Source organism: Gobio gobio (genome assembly GCF_949357685.1).
Source record: "Gobio gobio genome assembly, chromosome: 12".
Taxonomy (NCBI): domain Eukaryota; kingdom Metazoa; phylum Chordata; class Actinopteri; order Cypriniformes; family Gobionidae; genus Gobio; species Gobio gobio.
Window position 1 is genome coordinate 31937594 of NC_137105.1, and position 20387 is coordinate 31957980.

A 20387-nucleotide genomic window follows, 5' to 3' on the forward strand; every position below is an offset into this window, starting at 1 on the left:
AACAAGGTGCTACCTTTTTGGTCTATCTCTGGCTCCCCGCACGAAGTGCATGGAAGCGGCGCTAACCCCGCTGAGGCTTCGGGGAATGAGAATTCTCAATTATCTCGACGACTGGCTCAGAATAGCTCAGTCAGAGATACAGTTATTAAACCACAGATCTTGGCTTCTCAACCATTTAAAATGCTTGGGACTCAGAATCAACGTGGCAAAGAGTTAATTGTCTCCCACACAGAAAGTTTTGTTTCTGGGAACAGTACTGGACTCACTGCAGATGAGCGCGCGACTGACGTCACAGCGCGCGCTCTCTGTTCAGAACCGAGCGGTTTCCCTCAGGTCCGGTGCACGCATTCCTTTCAAACACTTTCAGAGGATGCTGGGTCTCATGGCCTCGGCGGCGCTAGTTCTCAGACTGGGTCTGTTGCACATGCGCCCCCTACAGCACTGGCTGAATCGCCGCGTTCCAGCTCACGCATGGCTCTCGGGCCGATTGCAAATCAAGGTAGACCACAGCTGTGTGTTGGCTCTGGCTCCTTGGAAAAATCCCATCTGGTACCAGACGGGCGTGAGTTTGGGCACTGTTACGAAGTGGAAAGTTATCTCGACAGATGCATCCAACCTAGGTTGGGGAGCCCTTCACGAGGGCAGGCCAGTCTCCGGTCTCTGGTCAGACTCGGAGAGGAGCCTTTACTTAAACTGTCTAGAGATGAAAGCGGTCACGCTATCGCTAAGAGCTTTCCTTCCGTACATAAAGCACCACCATGCCCTGGTCCGAACGGACAGCAGGTCGGTGGTAGCCTATATAAATCGCCAAGGCGGTCTGAAAATTATCGATCTGCACACAATGGCGGAAGAAGTCCTAATATGGGCAGAGCACAATCTGAGCTCGCTGAGAGCGACTCATGTGCCAGGCATTCTGAATTTGGGTCCGGACATGCTGTCTAGGTGCAATTCAGACAATTGGGGCAGTTCTTGGAGAGGCAAAAGTGGATCTTTTCGCCTCACAAGACTATGCTCAATGCCGAATATAATTCTCCAAGCACAAGGATGCGTTGGCCCATGAATGGCCCAACCTTCCTCTTTATGCTTTTCCCCCAATCTCAATGTTACCTCAGGTCATAGAGAGGATCAGGGAGAGCAAATGCGCTGTGCTTTTAATAGCCCCGGTTTGGAGAAATCAACCTTGGTTCTCACTGGCCCATCAACGGGTACATGAGAACCTCTCCGAAAATGTATTGAATACTATTACTGAAGCTAGAGCTCCCGTGACCAGGCGGCTCTATTCAGGCAAATGGTCAGTCTTTTTGGACTGTGTAAAGCACGAAGTCTGACCCCACATGATTGTGAAGTGTCAGAAGTGCTTACATTTTTACAAGAGCTTCTGGACGCGGCTCGTTCCCCCTCCACGCTCGAATTTATGTGGCTGCTATAGCAGCGTATCACATTCAAGTGAACGGACTGTCACTAGGAAAGAACGATCTCATTGTTCGCTTCCTTAAAGGGGCTAGAAGGCTTCACCCACCTCGCCCCCCTTCAGTCCCTATATGGGACCTGTCCATGGTCCTGGATGCCATGAAGAGCTCTGCATTGAGCCTCTGCATTCGGTGAGCTTAAAGCTCATGTCACTAAAGACCGCTTTTCTGCTGGCGATCGCGTCAGTTAAGCGAGTGGGTGATCTGCACGCGCTCTCTGTGAGCGCCTCGTGTCTGGAATTTGGGCCAAACGACTTCAAGTCGTCCTCAAACCAAGACATGGATATGTACCTAAGTGCTTTCAACTCCGTTCAGAGCACAGGTCAATCTCTCTTCAGCACTTTCATCGTTGTTAGATGAAGATGCTAATTTGCTCTGTCCTGTCAGAGCGCTGAGGATATACATAGAGCGTTCCGCTGCTTAGGCAACTGAACAGCTCTGTGTGCTTTGGCGGCCGCACCCGAGGGTGCGCGGTTACAAAGCAGACCTTGTCACGATGGATAGTGGATGCTATCTCGCTGGCTTATAAGTCTAAAGACCTCAGCTGCCATTTAGGCATCAAAGCCCATTCTACTTGAGGCATGACCTCTTCGTGGGCTTGGTCTACTGGCATTTCTCTGAATGATATCTGTGCGGCGGCAGGCTAGGCCTCCCCGTCCACTTTTATCAGATTTATAATTTAGATGTCCTGGCCTTATAGGCTGGGCTTCTTGCTGTGTACAGACTTAACCCCTTAAGGCTCGAAAAGGCCGGTCTGGGTTAAATATTGTATAAGTCATAGCACATTCCTTATACGGCTCGAATTATCTGGCCATTTATCATTCCTGGCCCGACTATGTCTGGTCTATACATTATATTATTACACGTATATCGTGTACATTCTCATGAAGGGCCCGACTCAGGTCTGGCTCATTTTGGGACTTCTTGATATCATATTTCGGGCCCACCTAGGTTGGCCTGGGTTTGGTGTCGTCGGCGTTAGAGCCGTTAAGCAAGCATGGCGTTTTGCATTGGTCCCCCATAGCGTTTTAGCAAAACGCAATACGAGAGTACTCTCGTAAGGGAACGTTTCGGTTACTAACGTAACCTCGGTTCCCTAAGATGAGGGAACGAGTATTGCGTTTTGCTTGCCGTGCTTGCTTACTTGCTCAGGAGTCGCTTCAGTCGATTAACCTGACTAACCTTGCGAGACGGGGTCTTATATACCCTTGGCTATGCAAATTCTGTTGCCCCTTGTGGCGGGAGTTTAGAAGGACCTGATTGGTCCGTCCCGCCCCACAGTCTCGCCATAGGTTGCTGCAGTTGCAGCGGCACAGCCAATCAGCACGCAGCTGCTTCCTGCTGAGAGTTGTTCAGCTGCACTGCGTGTACATGGTATTTTTGGATAAAAATTTGCTTCAAAATCTCGAGGAAAGGAATTCCCCCATAGCGTTTTAGCAAAACGCAATACTCGTTCCCTCATCTTAGGGAACCGAGGTTACGTTAGTAACCGAAACGTTACCAGATATGCATGCCATCATATTTATAATAGCTAATCATAATATAACCAGGGGGCTTATTCCTTAACTTTTAAAATAACTAACTTACAGACCATGTTCAATAAAAGTCTAATCGTATGGGTTTGATGTGTTCGGTCCATTTATTAAATTTAAAAAAATTATCTTTGGGTTTTTAAATAAAAATTAATAGATTGAGTAATATATATTTATTACTACACTGTTGGTGGCTATGTCTTAAACCATCTTCTTGTAACAGCTTTTTTACTTTTTATATATTTCTTATCTTTGTTGTTCCACTCTTCAAATGAAATATTACCTAAATATAGACAATTTATATAAATATTCACATTTCAAAGAAATTTCCACACTAAAAGCTTCTAAATTCATTTTAGTATTTTGCCAATAATGAACTAGTACCTGACCAAAATAGTATTGTCATGTAAGTTATAATTTATGTGGCATGAAGCCGGTTTTCACTTACTTAGAGTGTGATGAGAAACTAGCAGCTGCAAAAATAGCCGCCTCAACTTCGACATTATCATGAGAGTCCAGACTTTGCCGGATGCTGTGGTGGGCATTTTTTCTCTCTGGAATAATGGAGGCTAAGCTTCCCAACATCCTGTCAAAATGCACAAGACTCAAAAACATATATTGACACAGTTTGTACACTCACATTTTCCATGCATGGTCTTTGACAGAATAATTGATAACAGAAATTGATTTAAACATTAGTAGGAAGCTGACAACAAACATATGACTTTTGTAAAACAAAATAAAAGTACCTGAGAGTTATTGCTCTAGCAACAGGATCATTGCTATGGATGACGGAAAACACTCTTTTGACAAACTCATCCACATTCAGAATCTTCTCCAGGTGTTTCTCGCTCAGCTGTGTGACCTTCAGCACACAGAGTCGCAGGAAGTTGTTCCTAATTTGACAATTTATAGATTCAGAACTTTTCATAACCAAGACTGAACAAGAGCACAGCTAAGAAGATCAGTTGCATTGTGTTATTATAAACAACTGTCATTATTCAGAAATATTTCACAAATCACATGAAGTGTTTCAGCCAGGTAATAGCTGTATATAGACAGCCTTAAAGCTAATGATTTTAGTGAATGTGCACAATTACCCAAGTCTAAAGATGTCTGCCAGTTTCAGGAAGGCTGAGTTGATGAGGATGGGAAAGGGATACTTCTGAAAGAGTTTGGGGAAAAGGACCACGGCTTCACACTGCTCGCCCAGTTTACAAGACCTTAAACCTTTAGTTGTGCAAAAATAACAATAGGACTGTTTTCGTTACATTGGCAGGATATCTATTTCATTCTCTCTGAAAGTAAACACTTACTGCGTTATCATATATAAAAGGTGAGCATATTTTAATCAAAACACACATTCATGCACGCGTGTGACTGTGAGGTGTTTATAAAGAAGCACCTTTATCAAGCTCCATCAGTGCTGAATTGGCGTCCAGCTCCTGCTCACCGTAGGCAGCCTCCGACAGAAACGAACGCGCTGCGGAGAGCGACATTATTAGATATTATAAGATTGCGAATAATGTAGAAAGAAATACTGTTTTAATCAATATTTTATTCGTTAGAATAGATAGACTGTGCATGAAGTTTGAAGTGGGTGACCCGGCTGCAGTGCAGGTCACGTGGCCAGGATAGGATGTTGCGTCGAGTTTCCGTTGAAGCGAAAACAGCAAGAGGCGGTTCCGAGTTCCGAGTACCGAAGTGGGCGGGGCCTATCTGTCGGCGTGAACTTTGATTGGTCTTAGGCTCTGTTTATAAAAATATATATTGGCTCTGCTTTATTTATTTAATAGGAATCTTCAGTCTTACAAATAAATAACATAAATAGCAAGTTACATTCAAATGATTTCCCCTCTATTAAACAGTATCAACACGCATTTCAGCCAACAACAAAAAAAATCTAATCATGCTTTGGTAAATCATAATCACAAAAGAGTTACTAGTCGTACTTATGAGATTAAATGTCGAAATAATGTCATAAAAGAAGAAAATATTACTATTTTTTTTTCCAAATTACAATTATGACTAGTAACTTTTCATAAGTTAGTCATAATGTCGGCTTTTAAGTCATCATAAATTATGATTTACCATGTTGTTGTTTTTATGTTGCTGAAATGGGTTTCCATAAACTGTGATAAACAGTTGTCAAATTTGAATGAAACAAATCGATTTTTCGAAAACAATAGATGCTTAGGGATTTATTTATGTATTTGATACTAAGGCATCCGAGAAATAAATTAATAAATAAATAAATAAAAGTTTTAAATGAGGCGTAATGTTAGGACCTCCCGGGCCACAGCGTGCCTCTGGTGGCAAGCAGTTGTAAACCAGCAGTTCCGGTACTCTGGTGTATTGACCAATCAGAACAGAGAACGTCGTTCTCGCGCGGAATTCGTCTTCACCGCTTTTTCATTGTTCGCGGGAAACCGACCACTTCTGAATTAAACGTCTGGCCGGCAGGAGCAATGACTCTTTTTCACCATGCTGTTGATCGAGGGGTTATAAAAAGAAGGTGCAATGGTGAGTGCCATTTAGATATGTCAATGGGAATCTATGTTATCACGCATTTTACTCAGACATGCTTTGATATTTAGGTCAGCGTCGGGACTATCCGCTGTCCTCTCTGCTGGACGGATATCAGTGTGCTCGACAGGATGAACACATTTCATATGGAGTCTCAGCTGCTGCTGTGCCACCGTTTGGATGCACATTTTCCTCTGGTACACAGTTAATTAAACATTCACAATGAGCTCAAATGTTGTCAGAAACCCATTGTATAATGACTAAACTGTTCGATGGTTTATTTGTAATGCTCAGCCCCTGGCCAACAGAACAGTCTTGCTGTTGCAAACGAAGAAGGGGTTGTGACCATCTTCAATACTAAAGAAAAACAGAGCTCTGTCCTGAAAGGTTGGTTTGTTTACCTAGATTCAAGACTAGCCAGTTATTTAAAGAATAAAACTCACTCATATTTGTTAAACATTTGTTTTGCAGAGTGGCAGGCACATGATAATGCTGTTTTTGATATTGCATGGGTTCCTGGTACAAACAGTTTGGTGAGTTTTGCATGATTCTTCTGTATAAAGATGGTTTCAGTGCTTCAGACTAAATTAAATCCTCTCTTTTTTTATATATATAATATAATATTATATATATGTATGTGTATATATATATATATGTATATGTATATATGTATATGTATATATATATATATATATATATATATATATATATATATATATATAAAAAAAAAAAAAAAATATATATATATATATATATATATATATATATATATATATATATATATATATATATATATATATATATATATATATATATATATATATATATATATATATATAAAAAAATATATGATAGATAGGTCAGCATCGGGACTAAGAAAAATTACTATATATATATATATATATATATAGTAATTTTTCTTAGTCCCGATGCTGACCTATCTATCATATATTTTTTTATATATATATATATATATATATATATATATATATATATATATATATATATATATATATATATATATATATATATATATATATATATATATATATATATAAAATATATGATAGATAGGTCAGCATCGGGACTAAGAAAAATTACTATATATATATATATATATATATTATATTATATTATATAAATAAAGAGGATTTAATTTAGTCTGAAGCACTGAAACCATCATTTATGAAAAAAATAATAATACTTTTTTATGTATATATATGTAATTTTTGTTTTATAAATGATAAGCGTTGCTTTAAATGGGAATATTATTTTACAGGTTACAGCGTCTGGTGACCAAACCGCCCGTCTTTGGGATGTTATCACTGGTGACCTGCTGGGAACTTTTAAAGGACATCAATGCAGTGTTAAATCGGTGGCTTTTTCCAAGCAAGAGAGAGGTAACTACTGATGATGATCATATAAGACTTACAACTGTTTAAATTGTACTCCATGCATAATTCAAATTGTGTGCATGAAATATTTGAATGACGTACTACTTTTGCCATGTGCAGTATACTGAACTGTAACCCATAATGCAGTGCACTCAATTTCACCTCCCATTTCCAGTGTGGCACTAACCAGATACTGTAGTATCAACCTTTTGTAACATCTTTCTTGAAGCATTAATTGATCAGCCAATAATTATGGCGTACTTGTGCAAAATCAGGTTAAAATTACAAAATATTTTTGTTTTGTAAGATATCTGATTTAAAGCTGCAATGTAGGATGATACATCACTATTGTTTATAACTTAGCCAATTCAAAATATGAATAAATATTACAACTGTATATAAATAATACTAAAATAACACTGAATGGTAGACATGAAGTAATGTCCACTGCATACTTGCTACTGCTATTTTTTTTTTGCAGAAATGTTTTTTTTTTTTTTTTTTAATGGTTTCTCTCGTTACAGCTGTGTTTAGCACTGGAGGCAGAGATGGGAACATAAAGATTTGGGATACAAGATGCAGTAAAAAAGGTGCTTTATTATTCTGACCACCAACTCTTAATAATAGGGCAGTCACTGTTTTCTAAAGCTCACCAAAAATGTTTTCATCCATCACAGATGGTTTCTACAGGCAAGTAAAACAGATCAGCGGTGCCCATATGAAACCTGAAAGATACACACCTCAAACAAAGAAGAGACGTGGGATGGCGCCCCCTGTGGTGAGTCAAACAACCTGACATTAAAGTGTCATGACCCCCCCCCCCCCCCCCCCCCCCTTACAAATTTACAAATGGGCATGTAAAGCTGTGGAAAAGTTGGAGTGTTCAGTGTAGAGGGGTGACGACAACCATTAAAACACAGACCTACAACACGCTCATAATACAGACAAATGGATATTACAATATGAGCGGAGGGGGAAAAGTTTAACAATAGTAGAGTACATTTTACATCACTCATTAAAGCCGGGCATACACTGTGGTTTTTGCTGTTGTATGAGTTGATGCTTGTATGGTCATGGCTAAGAGCATGTGAGAGGAATTACGAGCCGGGCCGAGCACGTTACAAGCACCTCACGACCTCTCGATAATTTTTAAACGCGTTTAAAAAATTTGGGCAGTCTGCCCGATTTTCAACAGTGTATAGGCTGTTCCGTATTGCCAAATCATACACAACCACATCACATAGGCTAAATCGGGTGTTAGCTATAGCTCAGTGGCTGCAACCATAGAGCGTGCGCATACACGGCACGCATGCGCACACACCTGCACTTTTCCCACTCTCTGGTTGTTTCTGTTGAAAGGCTGCTGTTCTCTGCTTTTCAACAAATCATTTGCGCACATTTTTTTTCTTTCTTTTTCCTATCCAAAAATAGCTGCAACATTGAAAGCTCCAGTCTCTGTGTTTAGCGCGAAAACTCTTGTGCTGTGTACCAGCTGCTTTGACTCGATTATAAAGTTAGCTGACTCATAGCATGTGCAATATCTCACGTTGAGTGTCTGAACTCGCAGAGTGTGCACCCTGCCTTTTATTCGGCTGATTTGGATCTTAAGTTTGGCTTAGGGAGGAATGAAAGCAGGGCAGACTAACTTTTTGCCTTGGTTGCACTGGTGCGCCTAACTTTTTTAATTTAGGTGCACCAGCACAAAATTTAGGTGCACCCCAATTTTTCCCTTTAACGCCATAATTTCAAGGTCACCTTTTTATCACGCTCCATATACATTCATACATATTATGTAAAGGACACAACATAATATATGTATTTATATGTGTATGTATGTATGGAGAGTTCCGTCAAAGGAGACGGAAAGGCAGCGGATGCCAGGATGTTAGGTGCACCGATGCGACCTGGGAAAAATTTTAGTCGCACCCTTACAAATTTTGGCCGCATGTGCGACCAAATTGGTCTCACTCTAGAGCCCTGGAAAGCGTGCCGCTGTGAAGGAAATGGTGCGCTGGACGGAATGCGTCAGCGGCACAATAATCATTTACCTTGATGATCTTATTTTCATAATCGTTGGAAGCCAAATTAAAAATCAAATTCGAAATACAATTAATTGCACAGCCCTAATCTTCACACAGAATATGAATAACAAAAACTTTAGGAGTCAGTTGTCCACAGCAGTCCTAAACCTGCCAGGGTACAAGCACAATAACGCACTCTGCAATATATTGTCTAATAATCATTATCAACAATATCCTAGAAAATATCAAGATGTTATTTTTTTTTGTCAATATCGCACATCCCATCTGTTTTTTTTTTTGTTTTGTTTTCTTAAACGTAATGCAACAAGTTATTTATTTATTTATTTTTGATAATTCAACTGGGGTTTTTTCTTCCGTCTTTAGGACTCCCAGCAGGGTGTAACAGTGGTTTTGTTCTGCGACGAGAACAAGCTCATCTCCTCTGGAGCAGTAGACGGGTGAGTCCCCAATGCAGTATTGTACAGATTTCTTCTTATTGCTTGTTATATTATACATGATTCTGAACTTTTTGTGGATGTCATACAATAATAGTCTCACTTTTAAATTTAATTTCTAACTATAATTTAAATGCTGTGTCAAGATGAACTTTCCCAATAACATTCTGATCGCATCATAGGATCATTAAAATGTGGGATTTGCGGAAGAACTACACTGCGTATTACCACAACCCCCTCCCTCTACAGACCTATCCTTACCCAGGCTCCTGCACACGCAAACTAGGTACACATCTCGTGTCCACTTAGAGCTTTAGTTATTAGCATTTGAGTTTCTCACTGACACTTTGCTCTGCAGGTTATTCTGGTCTGTCACTGGACTCTACTGGCTCCAGACTGTTCTCCAACTGCACAGATGACAATATCTACATGTTCAATATCAGTGGTTTGAAAACCACTCCAGGTAATGTATGATTTAGTACTTGACTGTTATAATAGTTTTCCTGCCTGTTTTTGTTAGGCATGTAAAAAAAATATCATTATAGGCTAATGCAGTATGAGACTGAGCTTTTACATTTGGTCTTTCACAGTTGCTGTATTCAGTGGCCACAGTAACTCCTCGTTTTATGTGAAGTCCAGTGTCAGCCCAGATGATCAGTTCCTGGCCAGTGGTTCGAGTGACCATCATGCTTACATATGGAAGGTAATGAATAACCCAGATGATTAGAAATCTAAGTGAATTAAAGTCTGCCTGAGCACACCTGTGGTCACTGTCTGCACACAAAGTTTGATTGCTTTTGTTTCAGATTTCAGAACCAAAGCAAGCTCCCATGATGCTTCAGGGCCATAGCCAGGAAGTCACATCAGTGGCCTGGTGCCCCACTGATTTCACCAAGGTTAGCACTTTTAATCTGGAAGTATGGACAGTCATTAAAAGTTTTATATTGTTTTGTAATATCCATATCCACTTTCTCTGCAGATCGCTTCCTGTTCAGATGACAACACTGTTAGGATTTGGCGCCTAAACCGCAGACCAGATGGAGAGAACTCGTCGAACCGAGACACAAACATCGTAGGCTGGACACTTCGTAAAGTCCAGTCACCAACCAGAACACCTGGTAGGGTTTTTTTTGCATAAAATGTAACCCATTGAATGCTTGGAATAATTAGGAATAATTAGAATAACATTTTTTAATGTTCTTTCGCACTCATTAAGGTGACATTTATTCGATTAAAAATACAGTAAAATGGTAATATTGTGAAATATTATTCTAACTTAAAATAACTGTTTCTATTTTAATACATTTAAAAATATAATTTATTCCTGTGATGGCAAAGTACATTTTCACAGGAATAAATTACATATAAAATAGGGATGCTCCGATAGGATTTTTTGGGGCCGATACCGATTTTAAAAAACAATTATTGGCCGATAGCGATATCTATCACTTGCTCTCTTATTTGAAATTGTCATTAAAATATATAGTGTTTTGATCATGTTTTAAATGGTAGTTTAACAGTTTCCAGGTAAAGAAATAAAGTGAACAAATGTTTAATAACACTGCATATTCCTCACTGTATAAATTAAATGCATTTATTATTATTAAATTGAGATGTAGCTAAATTCTACTGTACAACATTAATATATTTCTGTCACAATTACTTTGTTAAAGTCCCTGTAAAGGCAATTCTGAGATTTTTTTTCTAAACATTACAAATGTTAGAAATGTATTGCTGAAACAAATTACAAAGACTGAACTATGTAGTACTGAATTCAGAAGTTATACCGTTAAACAGTTTTTTACCGTTGCTGTGTTCAGGATTTTCTGGGCGGGGCTAAAACGGTGGCTCGATGACGCACTGGAGCCACCGAGCCTTGCTCCTCCCCTAACACGATCATAACTAGAGCACATTCGCATCAGTTTGCCCGCTCGATCGCGAGTTACTGTCAGTACTGTTAGTTACTATAGTCTACAACTTACAAAACAGCTTACAAAACAAACATGATGATCAAGAAAAGGTGGATTCATTTTGTGAACAGCCACCGACGCCTGCCTCTGAGTCTGCAGTGACAATACACCGGATCGTTTTACAAACTTTCACTGGAGACAACTGGGATTCACTGATAATCCGCTGCAGAACCGACTGTCCCCCGCCCAGGCCTTAGTCCTCCCGTCCCGCCGACATCTGGTGCGTCGTGATCATAGACGGTCGTGATCAGTGAGTGTTGTCTTCTGTGCCACGGCAGCTTTCCCGTGAGTGGGCTTGGTTTCGGCGCCAACAGCGGACACACCCCCAGCGTTTGAGAGCAGAGAATGCTGCTCATTTTTTCAAGTTTTTGATAAGCTATTTTATGTACTTGGCGGATTTTTTAATGATTCAAATTTGGCTGGGTGGTTAATAACACATTTATCTGTGGTGTGAGAAACTCCGAACACATGTTTAGTTTTGACTTTACAGGGACTTGAAGGTAAATGAAACCGCGTGTCTGCGACATTCATTCACACAGAGACATCCAGGGTTCATATTTAAACAGTCTTTTTGCAGCTTAATATTCACAGACACTAGTATATATCGTGATTTGATTTAAGTGTACTGACCTATGTTTTATTTATTCATCAAAATTTGGACAAATTCCGTGACATTCCGCATTATGCAGTAAATTCTGTTTTTATGACTGGATTTGCCTGTGTTTTCCACATCACGGGAACGAATCCTTGTGAAATTTAGTAGTGAGTGAAATTTAGAGTAGTGAACTATTTATTTTTTGTATTTTGGTGTTTGATTAACATTAAAACGCAGACAGCAGCGCAGCAGGAATATTACATTATAATCTTGGATTATGCAACAGACATAATACAGCTCAGTGCCTTCACACAGTTAAATAATAAACCATTGGTTTGTTATATCAGACTTTTTCATGCTATAGCCGATGGGTGCAAATTGATAAAAAAATTGACCTATAAATATCAATGGCCTATACATTGGTGCATCTAATTTAAAACTGTAATATAGAAAACTGTATTTTATTTTTTTACTGTATTTTTGATCAAACAAATGCAGGCTTAAAGAGCATAAGACCTCTTAAAAATATGAATTTACTTCTAATAACTTTTGACTGGTAGTGCATTCTTATAAATTCATAATTAAAATTTTGGTTTCTTGATGAGTTTAAATTGGTACTTATGCGTTATCATTTGTCTTCTCAGGCTGTTACAGCCCTGTTGAGCTCACTCCAGCCAAAAGTCCTGGTTCGGAGAGGGTCGTCTCTCTGGCTTCACCCCAGCCTGCTGCTTGTGCCCCTATGGGTGCTGATTTACCCCTCCCATCAAACACTTCTGCACCTTCAGCCAAGCTCAGCAGCCCTAAAATCCCCTCGTCTATCCAGCAATGGTTCAGCCGCAGCAGTTCCCCAGGTCACCTTGGTACATCATCTCTTCGTAAGGTGCTCACTCCTGTCCTCCAGGGCCCATCCTCGGAACGCCGTGCAAAGCGACGACTGGAAACGGGTGATTGTGCTAGATCTGGTTTGGGAGAGGAGAGTGATGGGGTGTCTGAATTGTATCCCAGCGTAAAGAGGAGCAGGAGTTCGGTGAGCGCAGAGAAGTGTTCTGAGGAGAAAGGTGACCTATTCAGTTTGCAAACAGATGAGAGGCTCTGCTTGACTCAAGTTGGCACTGGCAAAGAGAACAGCTCTCCGAGAAGGACTGATTGGCTATCTGTGATCAGCCAGAGATTTAAAGGATCGACCCAACCCAAAAGCCCGAATGGCAGCAGCAAACGGCACGATGCAAGAACACACAGCGCTCCAGTGAGTAGATGCATGAAAATACATTACTTTGAAAAAGTGAAAAAACTATTGTCTGATTTTATAGTGCTCTTGGATCCTGCATTTTTAATAGCATTCAAAGCCATGAATCAAACAAACCAACTGATTGTATGAATTGCAGTCTTTGTGGCAAATAACTACATATCCCAAGATGCATTGCACATGACATGATCAAACAAGGATACAATTGTTAAATCTATTGATTTATGTACAGTAGCTTTTATTGAAATATATTAATACTATTCAGCAAGGATGCAATAAATAATCAAATCTTAACTATTTCAAATAAATGCCGTTCTTTTGAACGTTCTATTTATCAGATAATCCTGAAAAGAACTGTATATCAGTTTCCACAAAAATATGAATATAAAAAATATGAAGCAGCACAAAGAGATCGGCATATTTCCTGCTCATTTTGAAAATTCAGCTTTTTATCATGGGAATAAGTTTGATTTTAAAATGATTTTTAATGAATTTAAAAAGGTAAACCTTTTCTTGGTGAGCTGTAGAAATATTTAATAAAATAAAAAATATAAATATACATCTTAAAGAAGAAACTTTTGAAGCTCATTGTTCAATAGGTCTCTGGAAGTTTACACGTTGATGAATTTTTTTTCTTTTTTTTTTCTTCTTCTATCTATGGAGGCAGTAAGGGTGTGTTCACACTTGGGTTTTTTTCGGTCCGGACCAAAAAAAGAAAATGATACTTTTAGCCCTGGTTTGCTTGTGTTCATTGTCATTTTTAACAGTAAACCTAAAGATACGAAATCAATTTGTGCATATCGCACAGCCCTAGTCTCTGTCCGCTTGTTTGGTGCACACCAGGGTTCAGATGGCATGGCTCCCACTTATTCAAATTCAACCTCTCGAACCAAACAATTGCACCAGAATTCATTTGCCAAGTGTAAACACACCCAAAATAGGACTTTTACTTCCAGATCCATATTGTTTTTAGTAGTTCTAAATTGTTCTCTAAAATCGTAACTTCTTTTTTCTTTTTTAGGCAGCAGTATCACCGCGTCCCATAAGAGTTGTCTCTCCACTGCCAACCAAGAAAGCATCACCCTCCAGACCTATGAAAAAAATCTCTAGCTACTTTATGAAAAGAACCCAAGACTGAATATTGTGTGGGGAGAGATTAAAGTGTCTATCATATGACACATCTACAGTTTAAGTCTGTGTTTTCTTTAGACAAAAGTATCAAACCAAGAATAAATATGCAGATACCACTTTTATTTATGTATGTGATGTGTATATATTTTATCTAGTTGTACTTTTTTTTTAATATTTACAAGTTTCATTTCCTAGTGAAGGGTCAAATTTATAATCATTTGTGAACAACTAGATGAAGTCATTTGACACCTTGATTTAACTCTACATATTCTCTAAAGCGTCCACATTTATCTGTGATGCATTGAAAATAGACACTTTACTCGATTTAACAAGCATTTTTAAAGCATTTGCTTTTATACAAAATTCTACATAAACCTAATAAGCGTATTGTTTGAACTTCATATTTTTTTTTAAGCTTTCCAAAGGTGCTTATTCAAGCTTGTCTGTCCTTAAATGTAGGTCACATTTTCAGAGCTCCTATATTGATTGTAAAGCAGCACTTTACATAACTAATCCATTTCCAATTAGTTCAGTGCCTTTTAGTTATTGAATATCAATATTACAGTGAGTTTCAAAATGATTTAAACACTTTTACATTGTACTGTATAGTCCTTTACATGATGCGCAGGTTTGTCTGGAATGTGACTTAACCTGATAGTTCACGTCTGTGTTTTTGATCCTACTTGTTCTTGTTTTGCTTGTATTCGGCTTTTGGATTTAAGTTCAGTTTTAACTATAACCCATTTTCAAAATATACCATTCTGTATACATAAATTGTTTATTCACCTACAAATGAAACTGTTAAACCCATGTGCCTTTTATTCTTTGTGAAGATGTTATATAAAACGACAGTAAAAAAAAAAAAAAAAAACAATGACGTGAAGGTTGACTGGTGAATCAATAACATTATCTCTCAACACCCCCCCCCCTCCCTTTTTTTTTTTTTTACTTTTGTATTTCAAGTTAATTTTGGGGTGAACGTCCCTTTAACTGACTCGTTTAACTAGGCTACAAGTCTCACAAACTCTTACTTACTGTTATTTTGTGCGTTCTTGTTGACATGATGTACTTCTCTGCACGCTTTTTGTATATTTATTATTTTGAGTGGTTTAACGTTTGTTGATATTTGTTGCCTGTTTTCATCTGAGTTCAAGGATACAGAACCTCCTCCTGACTTGTATTTCCCGAAATATCATTAAAACCAGAATCTGATTGGTCAAGAGGCGGGGCTTACTGTCTTCGCGAACGTTCATTGGATGACTACTCTGTCTCTCAAGCGCGCCACGGGGTTTTATTTTTAGACCCCAGTGAGGCGCAACAGCAGCTGAATGAAGTTCAGCGGATCCGAGGAATTTTACGGCCCGGCTGATTCGCATTAAACTCTTTGCTCGCTTCGGTAATACATGGAGCTTGTGCCAAGCGACTGGATACTCATGACTCGGTGTTTTGAATGTATGTCGTCTGAGTTTAAATTGTGTTTCGTGGAGTAACAGGTTTATTGAAGCGGTCTTGTTTAAACATTTCAGCATGATACAAATCTATCATTGACTACGTTTTTACATTCACACGTCACCAAATTTTCATCGGAGGATACATGTGGATTTTTGGGAGAACATGCAGCCTTCATGAGTGGCTCGACAGTGCGTGTCATTAGATGGGGTCTCGTGAGTTTGATGTACAGCACGATCAATGGGATGTCAGTCAGAATAGAAAACATTTAGGGCACATACAGACACTGTAAACGCAGCTCATTGGATAGACCTGCTTTGGAAATGTCGGCGATATCTGCATCCGAGAAAGTGGATGGATTCACGCGGAAATCGGTGAGGAAGGCTCAAAGACAGAGGATTTGTCAGGGCTCGTCTCAGTTTGCGGCGAACAGCAGCAGGCCTGCGCCTCCGGAGATCTCGGCGCTCCCGCAGCTCAAAGGTAAGAGGATAAAACGCTGTAAATAGACTCTCAGGCTCCGTCTCAAACTCTAGTGAGCTGCCTACCTAGACTGCATTGTGGTGTCATGGGCGCCTAAGCTACTAAAATGCTTTAAAAAAAGTAATAGATAAAAAACATAAACTATAATAAAGCACACCTGAAAGTTACCTATTTGTAATTCTGATAAGCCTCAAGTGAAGCATTTACAGCAGGCCCATAACTGTCTGCTGGGAGACTCATCGTGTGTGTTTGGGTGTAAACTGTAAGCACTAATTGTCAACATTATCAAGGGAAGCATCTTTATTTCATGGCCCAACCTGTGGTTTCCCACATTTCCTGACCTCGTTTTGTGCCTTTGAAAGTCACGTGGCTGTCAGTTCTGTAAATCTGTCAATAAAGTGCATCAATGCCCGCCCACTTTTTCGGTTGGCCTTGGTTCCAGAAGTATTTTTTTCCCATAGGGATTTTGAAAGGCTTCGTTAAAGAGTTATAAGCCGATCCTATAACCAAGGTTAAATTCACAACATTACAAACTTTAATTTGAAGCAAAAAAGTATTTGAAAATTGGACAAAAAGGCAAAGGTACAAGACTGTTATAGCTTTAATGAAGGAAATCCCACGAATCCCAAGAAGCATTGTGAACGTCATATTCAAAATTATTACTACTACTCTATTACTTAATTCACATAGCTTCATGGGAGTGGACAGGGGCTAAAACATTAAATTGGGCTTTTTTTTTTTTTTTTTTTGGTGTTCTGATAGGTGGATTTATTAGCAGAATCATGGGTAATGTATTTTTTCACCAGGAGTTTCACTGTTAAACATGATTATTTAAAGAAAAAAAAATTAAACAAAATAATGCAGGCTGATGGTAAAAGTCATTTCCCCTATGGAAAATGTATAGGATTTTTTTAAAGGGTTAGTTTACCCAAAATTGAAAATTCTTTAATCAATTCCTAATCCCTCATGTTGTTCCAAACCCGCAAGACTTTTGTTCATCTTCAGAACACAAATGAAGATCTTTTTGATGAAATCTGAGAGCTTTCATTGACAGCTACACACCTACCACTTAGACGCTTCAAAAAGTTCATAAAGAGATGTAAAACTAATCCATATGAATTGAGCGGTTTAGTAAAAAAATTCTGAAGAGACTCGACCATTTTAAATGATGAACAGATTGAATTTAGGCTTTTATTCACAAAAACATTGATCAGCGAACATCAGTTGTGATAAACGGAAACTTAAGTTAACACGTGTTACGCAGCACGTTTGCGCTTCTGCGAGAACCAATGAGGTTCATTTGTGTGTTACGCAGCACGTTTGAGCTTCCACAAGAACCAATGAGGTTCATTCATGTGTAACGTAGCACGTTTGAGCTTCCACAAGAACCAATGAGGTTCATTCGTGTGTTAAGCAGCACGTTTGCGCTTCTGCAAGAACCAATGAGGTTCATTCATGTGTAACGTAGCACATTTGAGCTTCAGTGAGAACCAATGAGGTTCATTCGTGTGTTACGCAGCACGTTTGAGCTTCAGTGAGAACCAATGAGGTTCATTCACGTGTTACGCAGCACGTTTGAGCTTCAGTGAGAACCAATGAGGTTAATTTGTGTGTTACGCAGCACGTTTGAGCTTCAGTGAGAACCAATGCGGTTCATTCACGTGTTACGCAGCACGTTTGAGCTTCAGTGAGAACCAATGCGGTTCATTCATGTGTAACGTAGCACGTTTGAGCTTCAGTGAGAACCAATGAGGTTCATTCGTGTGTTACGCAGCACGTTTGAGCTTCAGTGAGAACCAATGAGGTTCATTCGTGTGTTGCGCAGCACGTTTGAGCTTCAGCAAGAACCATTGAGGTTAATTCGTGTGTTACGCAGCACGTTTGAGCTTCAGTGAGAACCAATGAGGTTAATTCGTGTGTTGCGCAGCACGTTTGAGCTTCAGCGGGAACCATTGAAGTTAATTAGTGTGTTACGCAGCACATTTGAGCTTCAGTGAGAACCAATGAGGTTCATTCTCGTGTTATGCAGCACGTTTGAGCCTCAGTGAGAACCAATGAGGTTAATTCATGTGTTACGCAGCACGTTTGAACTTCCGCAAGAACCAATGAGGTTCGTTCTCGTGTTACGCAGCACGTTTGAGCTTCATTGAGAACCAATGAAGTTAATTCTGGTGTTACGCAGCACGTTTGAGCTTCTACAAGAGGTTTGTTCTTGTGCGTAAAGCACAGTTGAGCTTCTGTTTATGTTTGATGGTCAATGTTTATATGTGAATAAAAGCCTAAATTCAATCTGTTCATCATAACCAGTTGTGTCTCTTTAGAACATTTTGATTAAACTGCTAGATTCATATGGATTAGTTCTACGATCGCTTTATGAACTTTTTGAATCGTCAACGTTTTTCTGAAGATGAACAAAAATTCTTACAGGTTTGGAACGACATGAGGTTAAGTAATTAACATCATTTTCATTTTTGGGTTAACTAACCCTTTAAAATGTCATGTCTGTTTTGTCAGAGCCTGTACTTGAGTTGGTCATTTTAATGATGGCAAAGTTTTTATTCGGAGTTCAATCATCTAAAAATCAATTAAAAACAAATATTTTTAATGTAAAAGGCACAAAGTTCTTTTCAATCCATTGGTTGAACCAGTTCACAAAACCTGTCTGAATGAATCATTCACCAGTCACAAGCAGTTCTCTGTTCAACAACTTACTGACTCACTGAATTTGAGAATAGAGTGGTGCAGGTATGAAATAACTTTGTTGGCCAAAACGCGGAAACTATTTCGCATTTTAGCACTTTCGGTTCCATCATCCCAAAATCAATGGGATTTTGGTTAAATGCCTGAAATAAGGTGTGTGGTTAACACAAGTTCAAGACACTTTCATGTTTTTTTCTACGACATAAAATACATCAGTATTACCCCACTCATGCTTTTTTTAAAAGCGGTTACGTGTCTTGAGAAAGGCAACAAGTGGCTAAATGGTATTACAGATGCTGTCGGGACATTAAACGTCATTATGCCGAACAGGTAAGCTCAGTTCGCGTTTTTTTTTTTATCCCAAGGTAGTCTGTCGGATTCAGGTTGTGCCTAGACACGACCACAATGCAGCCCTGAAGTGTCAGCAGAGACAGTGCTTGACTCTCCCCTGTGAAGAACTCCTTCCAGGCCAGGGGCGTAGTTTATGGGGGGATGGGGGGGGAGGTAACCCCCCCCCCCCCCCCCCCCCAATATTCAAATCCATCAGTTACATCCCCCCCCCAATATTTCAACATGAAAATCACAGTAGATCAAATGAAAAATATGTAGAATTCATTAATTTTGTAACAATAATTTTGTTCCTAATCAAATATGAGTTTGTCATAATAAATCAGACAAAAAATACTCCCCCTCCATTGAACCGATTGGTAACGCCCAACCAATGAGTTGCACTTTCACCAAAACAACGCGAGTGGTGTTTGAATGGGAGAGCACACGGGTAACGTTAGCGGCAAGCGGGAACCACCCGCGGTTTCTCTTGAAGCCAATACGGAAGTGCCTTAAACTGCAATTCATCGACTGGCCGCTAGAGACAGGCTCCAGAAGGGAGCAGAATCTCATTGAGCCCCATGTTAAAATGGCCAACTTTACAGCTGAATAAAACATGTACAGCCTGGTACAAATTGTGGTTTTGGTCTATACGGCTTTGCCCTTCATGACAACTGTTAAGGGGGTGATTTTTTTATTTTTATAACTCATTCATTTACATTATATAAAGCATTAAAGGGCGTAATTAAAAGCATAATTAAGGGCGTGGCCACTTCGAGTGACAGGTGGATAGCCATTTATCTGCTGTCTGTTAGGCATCGCGTCACTTAAGCACCACCCACGTCCCGCCTTTTTGCCCATGTTCTGTTATCCGGGAGTGACGCGCTGCCAAGATGGCAACGGCCATCTCGTCCATACTTTGCGCTTCAGAACGGCTCATCAGAATCCTATGGGTGACGTCACGGACACTACGTCCATATTTTTTTACAGTCTATGGTTAGCGCCAAAAAAGAAGAGAAGCGCTGCACAGCGGACTATATTTAACTGCTGGGCAGAGAGGGATGCAAAAAAATAAAAATAAAGCATGTACTG

At 39.4% G+C, this 20387-nt stretch overlaps 3 protein-coding genes across 6 annotated transcripts in view; 2 read left to right on the plus strand and 1 right to left on the minus strand.

The window, feature by feature from the left end:
• Positions 1-4634, minus strand: part of ints7 (integrator complex subunit 7) — a 29161-nt gene extending 24527 nt beyond the window's left edge. The window contains exons 1-4 of the mRNA XM_079830505.1: positions 4407-4634; positions 4102-4231; positions 3751-3897; positions 3450-3587 (exon numbers count right to left, since the gene is read on the minus strand). Coding sequence (XP_079686631.1) covers positions 3450-3587; positions 3751-3897; positions 4102-4231; positions 4407-4500 — 509 coding nt within the window. The 5' untranslated portion in view covers positions 4501-4634. The remainder of the gene's footprint in view (positions 1-3449; positions 3588-3750; positions 3898-4101; positions 4232-4406) is intronic.
• A 787-nt stretch (positions 4635-5421) lies between these two features.
• Positions 5422-15556, plus strand: dtl (denticleless E3 ubiquitin protein ligase homolog). Its single transcript, XM_079831017.1, has 15 exons — positions 5422-5524; positions 5599-5724; positions 5822-5914; positions 5999-6060; positions 6807-6927; positions 7446-7511; positions 7599-7699; positions 9327-9400; positions 9580-9683; positions 9756-9860; positions 9988-10100; positions 10204-10293; positions 10377-10515; positions 12607-13208; positions 14230-15556. The coding sequence occupies exons 1-15, from the start codon at positions 5470-5472 to the stop codon at positions 14344-14346; spliced, it is 1968 nt and encodes a 655-aa protein (XP_079687143.1). The 5' UTR covers positions 5422-5469; the 3' UTR covers positions 14347-15556.
• Positions 15557-15617: 61 nt separating this feature from the next.
• ppp2r5a (protein phosphatase 2, regulatory subunit B', alpha isoform) overlaps positions 15618-20387 on the plus strand; it is a 34576-nt gene continuing 29806 nt past the window's right edge. For all 4 annotated transcript variants that reach the window (XM_079831857.1, XM_079831855.1, XM_079831854.1 and 1 more), the window contains exon 1: positions 15618-16268. In XM_079831857.1, the coding sequence (XP_079687983.1) occupies positions 16112-16268 (157 nt within the window). In that variant the 5' untranslated portion in view covers positions 15618-16111. The remainder of the gene's footprint in view (positions 16269-20387) is intronic.

Excerpts from the sequence above, each read along its gene's own strand:
- dtl (XM_079831017.1), top strand. The coding sequence starts at position 5,470 with ATGACTCTTTTTCACCATGCTGTTGATCGAGGGGTTATAAAAAGAAGG. Across the intron at positions 7,512-7,598 it reads TACAAGATGCAGTAAAAAAG|ATGGTTTCTACAGGCAAGTA; the intron begins GTGCTTTATTAT and ends CATCCATCACAG. Across the intron at positions 10,101-10,203 it reads ATCATGCTTACATATGGAAG|ATTTCAGAACCAAAGCAAGC; the intron begins GTAATGAATAAC and ends CTTTTGTTTCAG.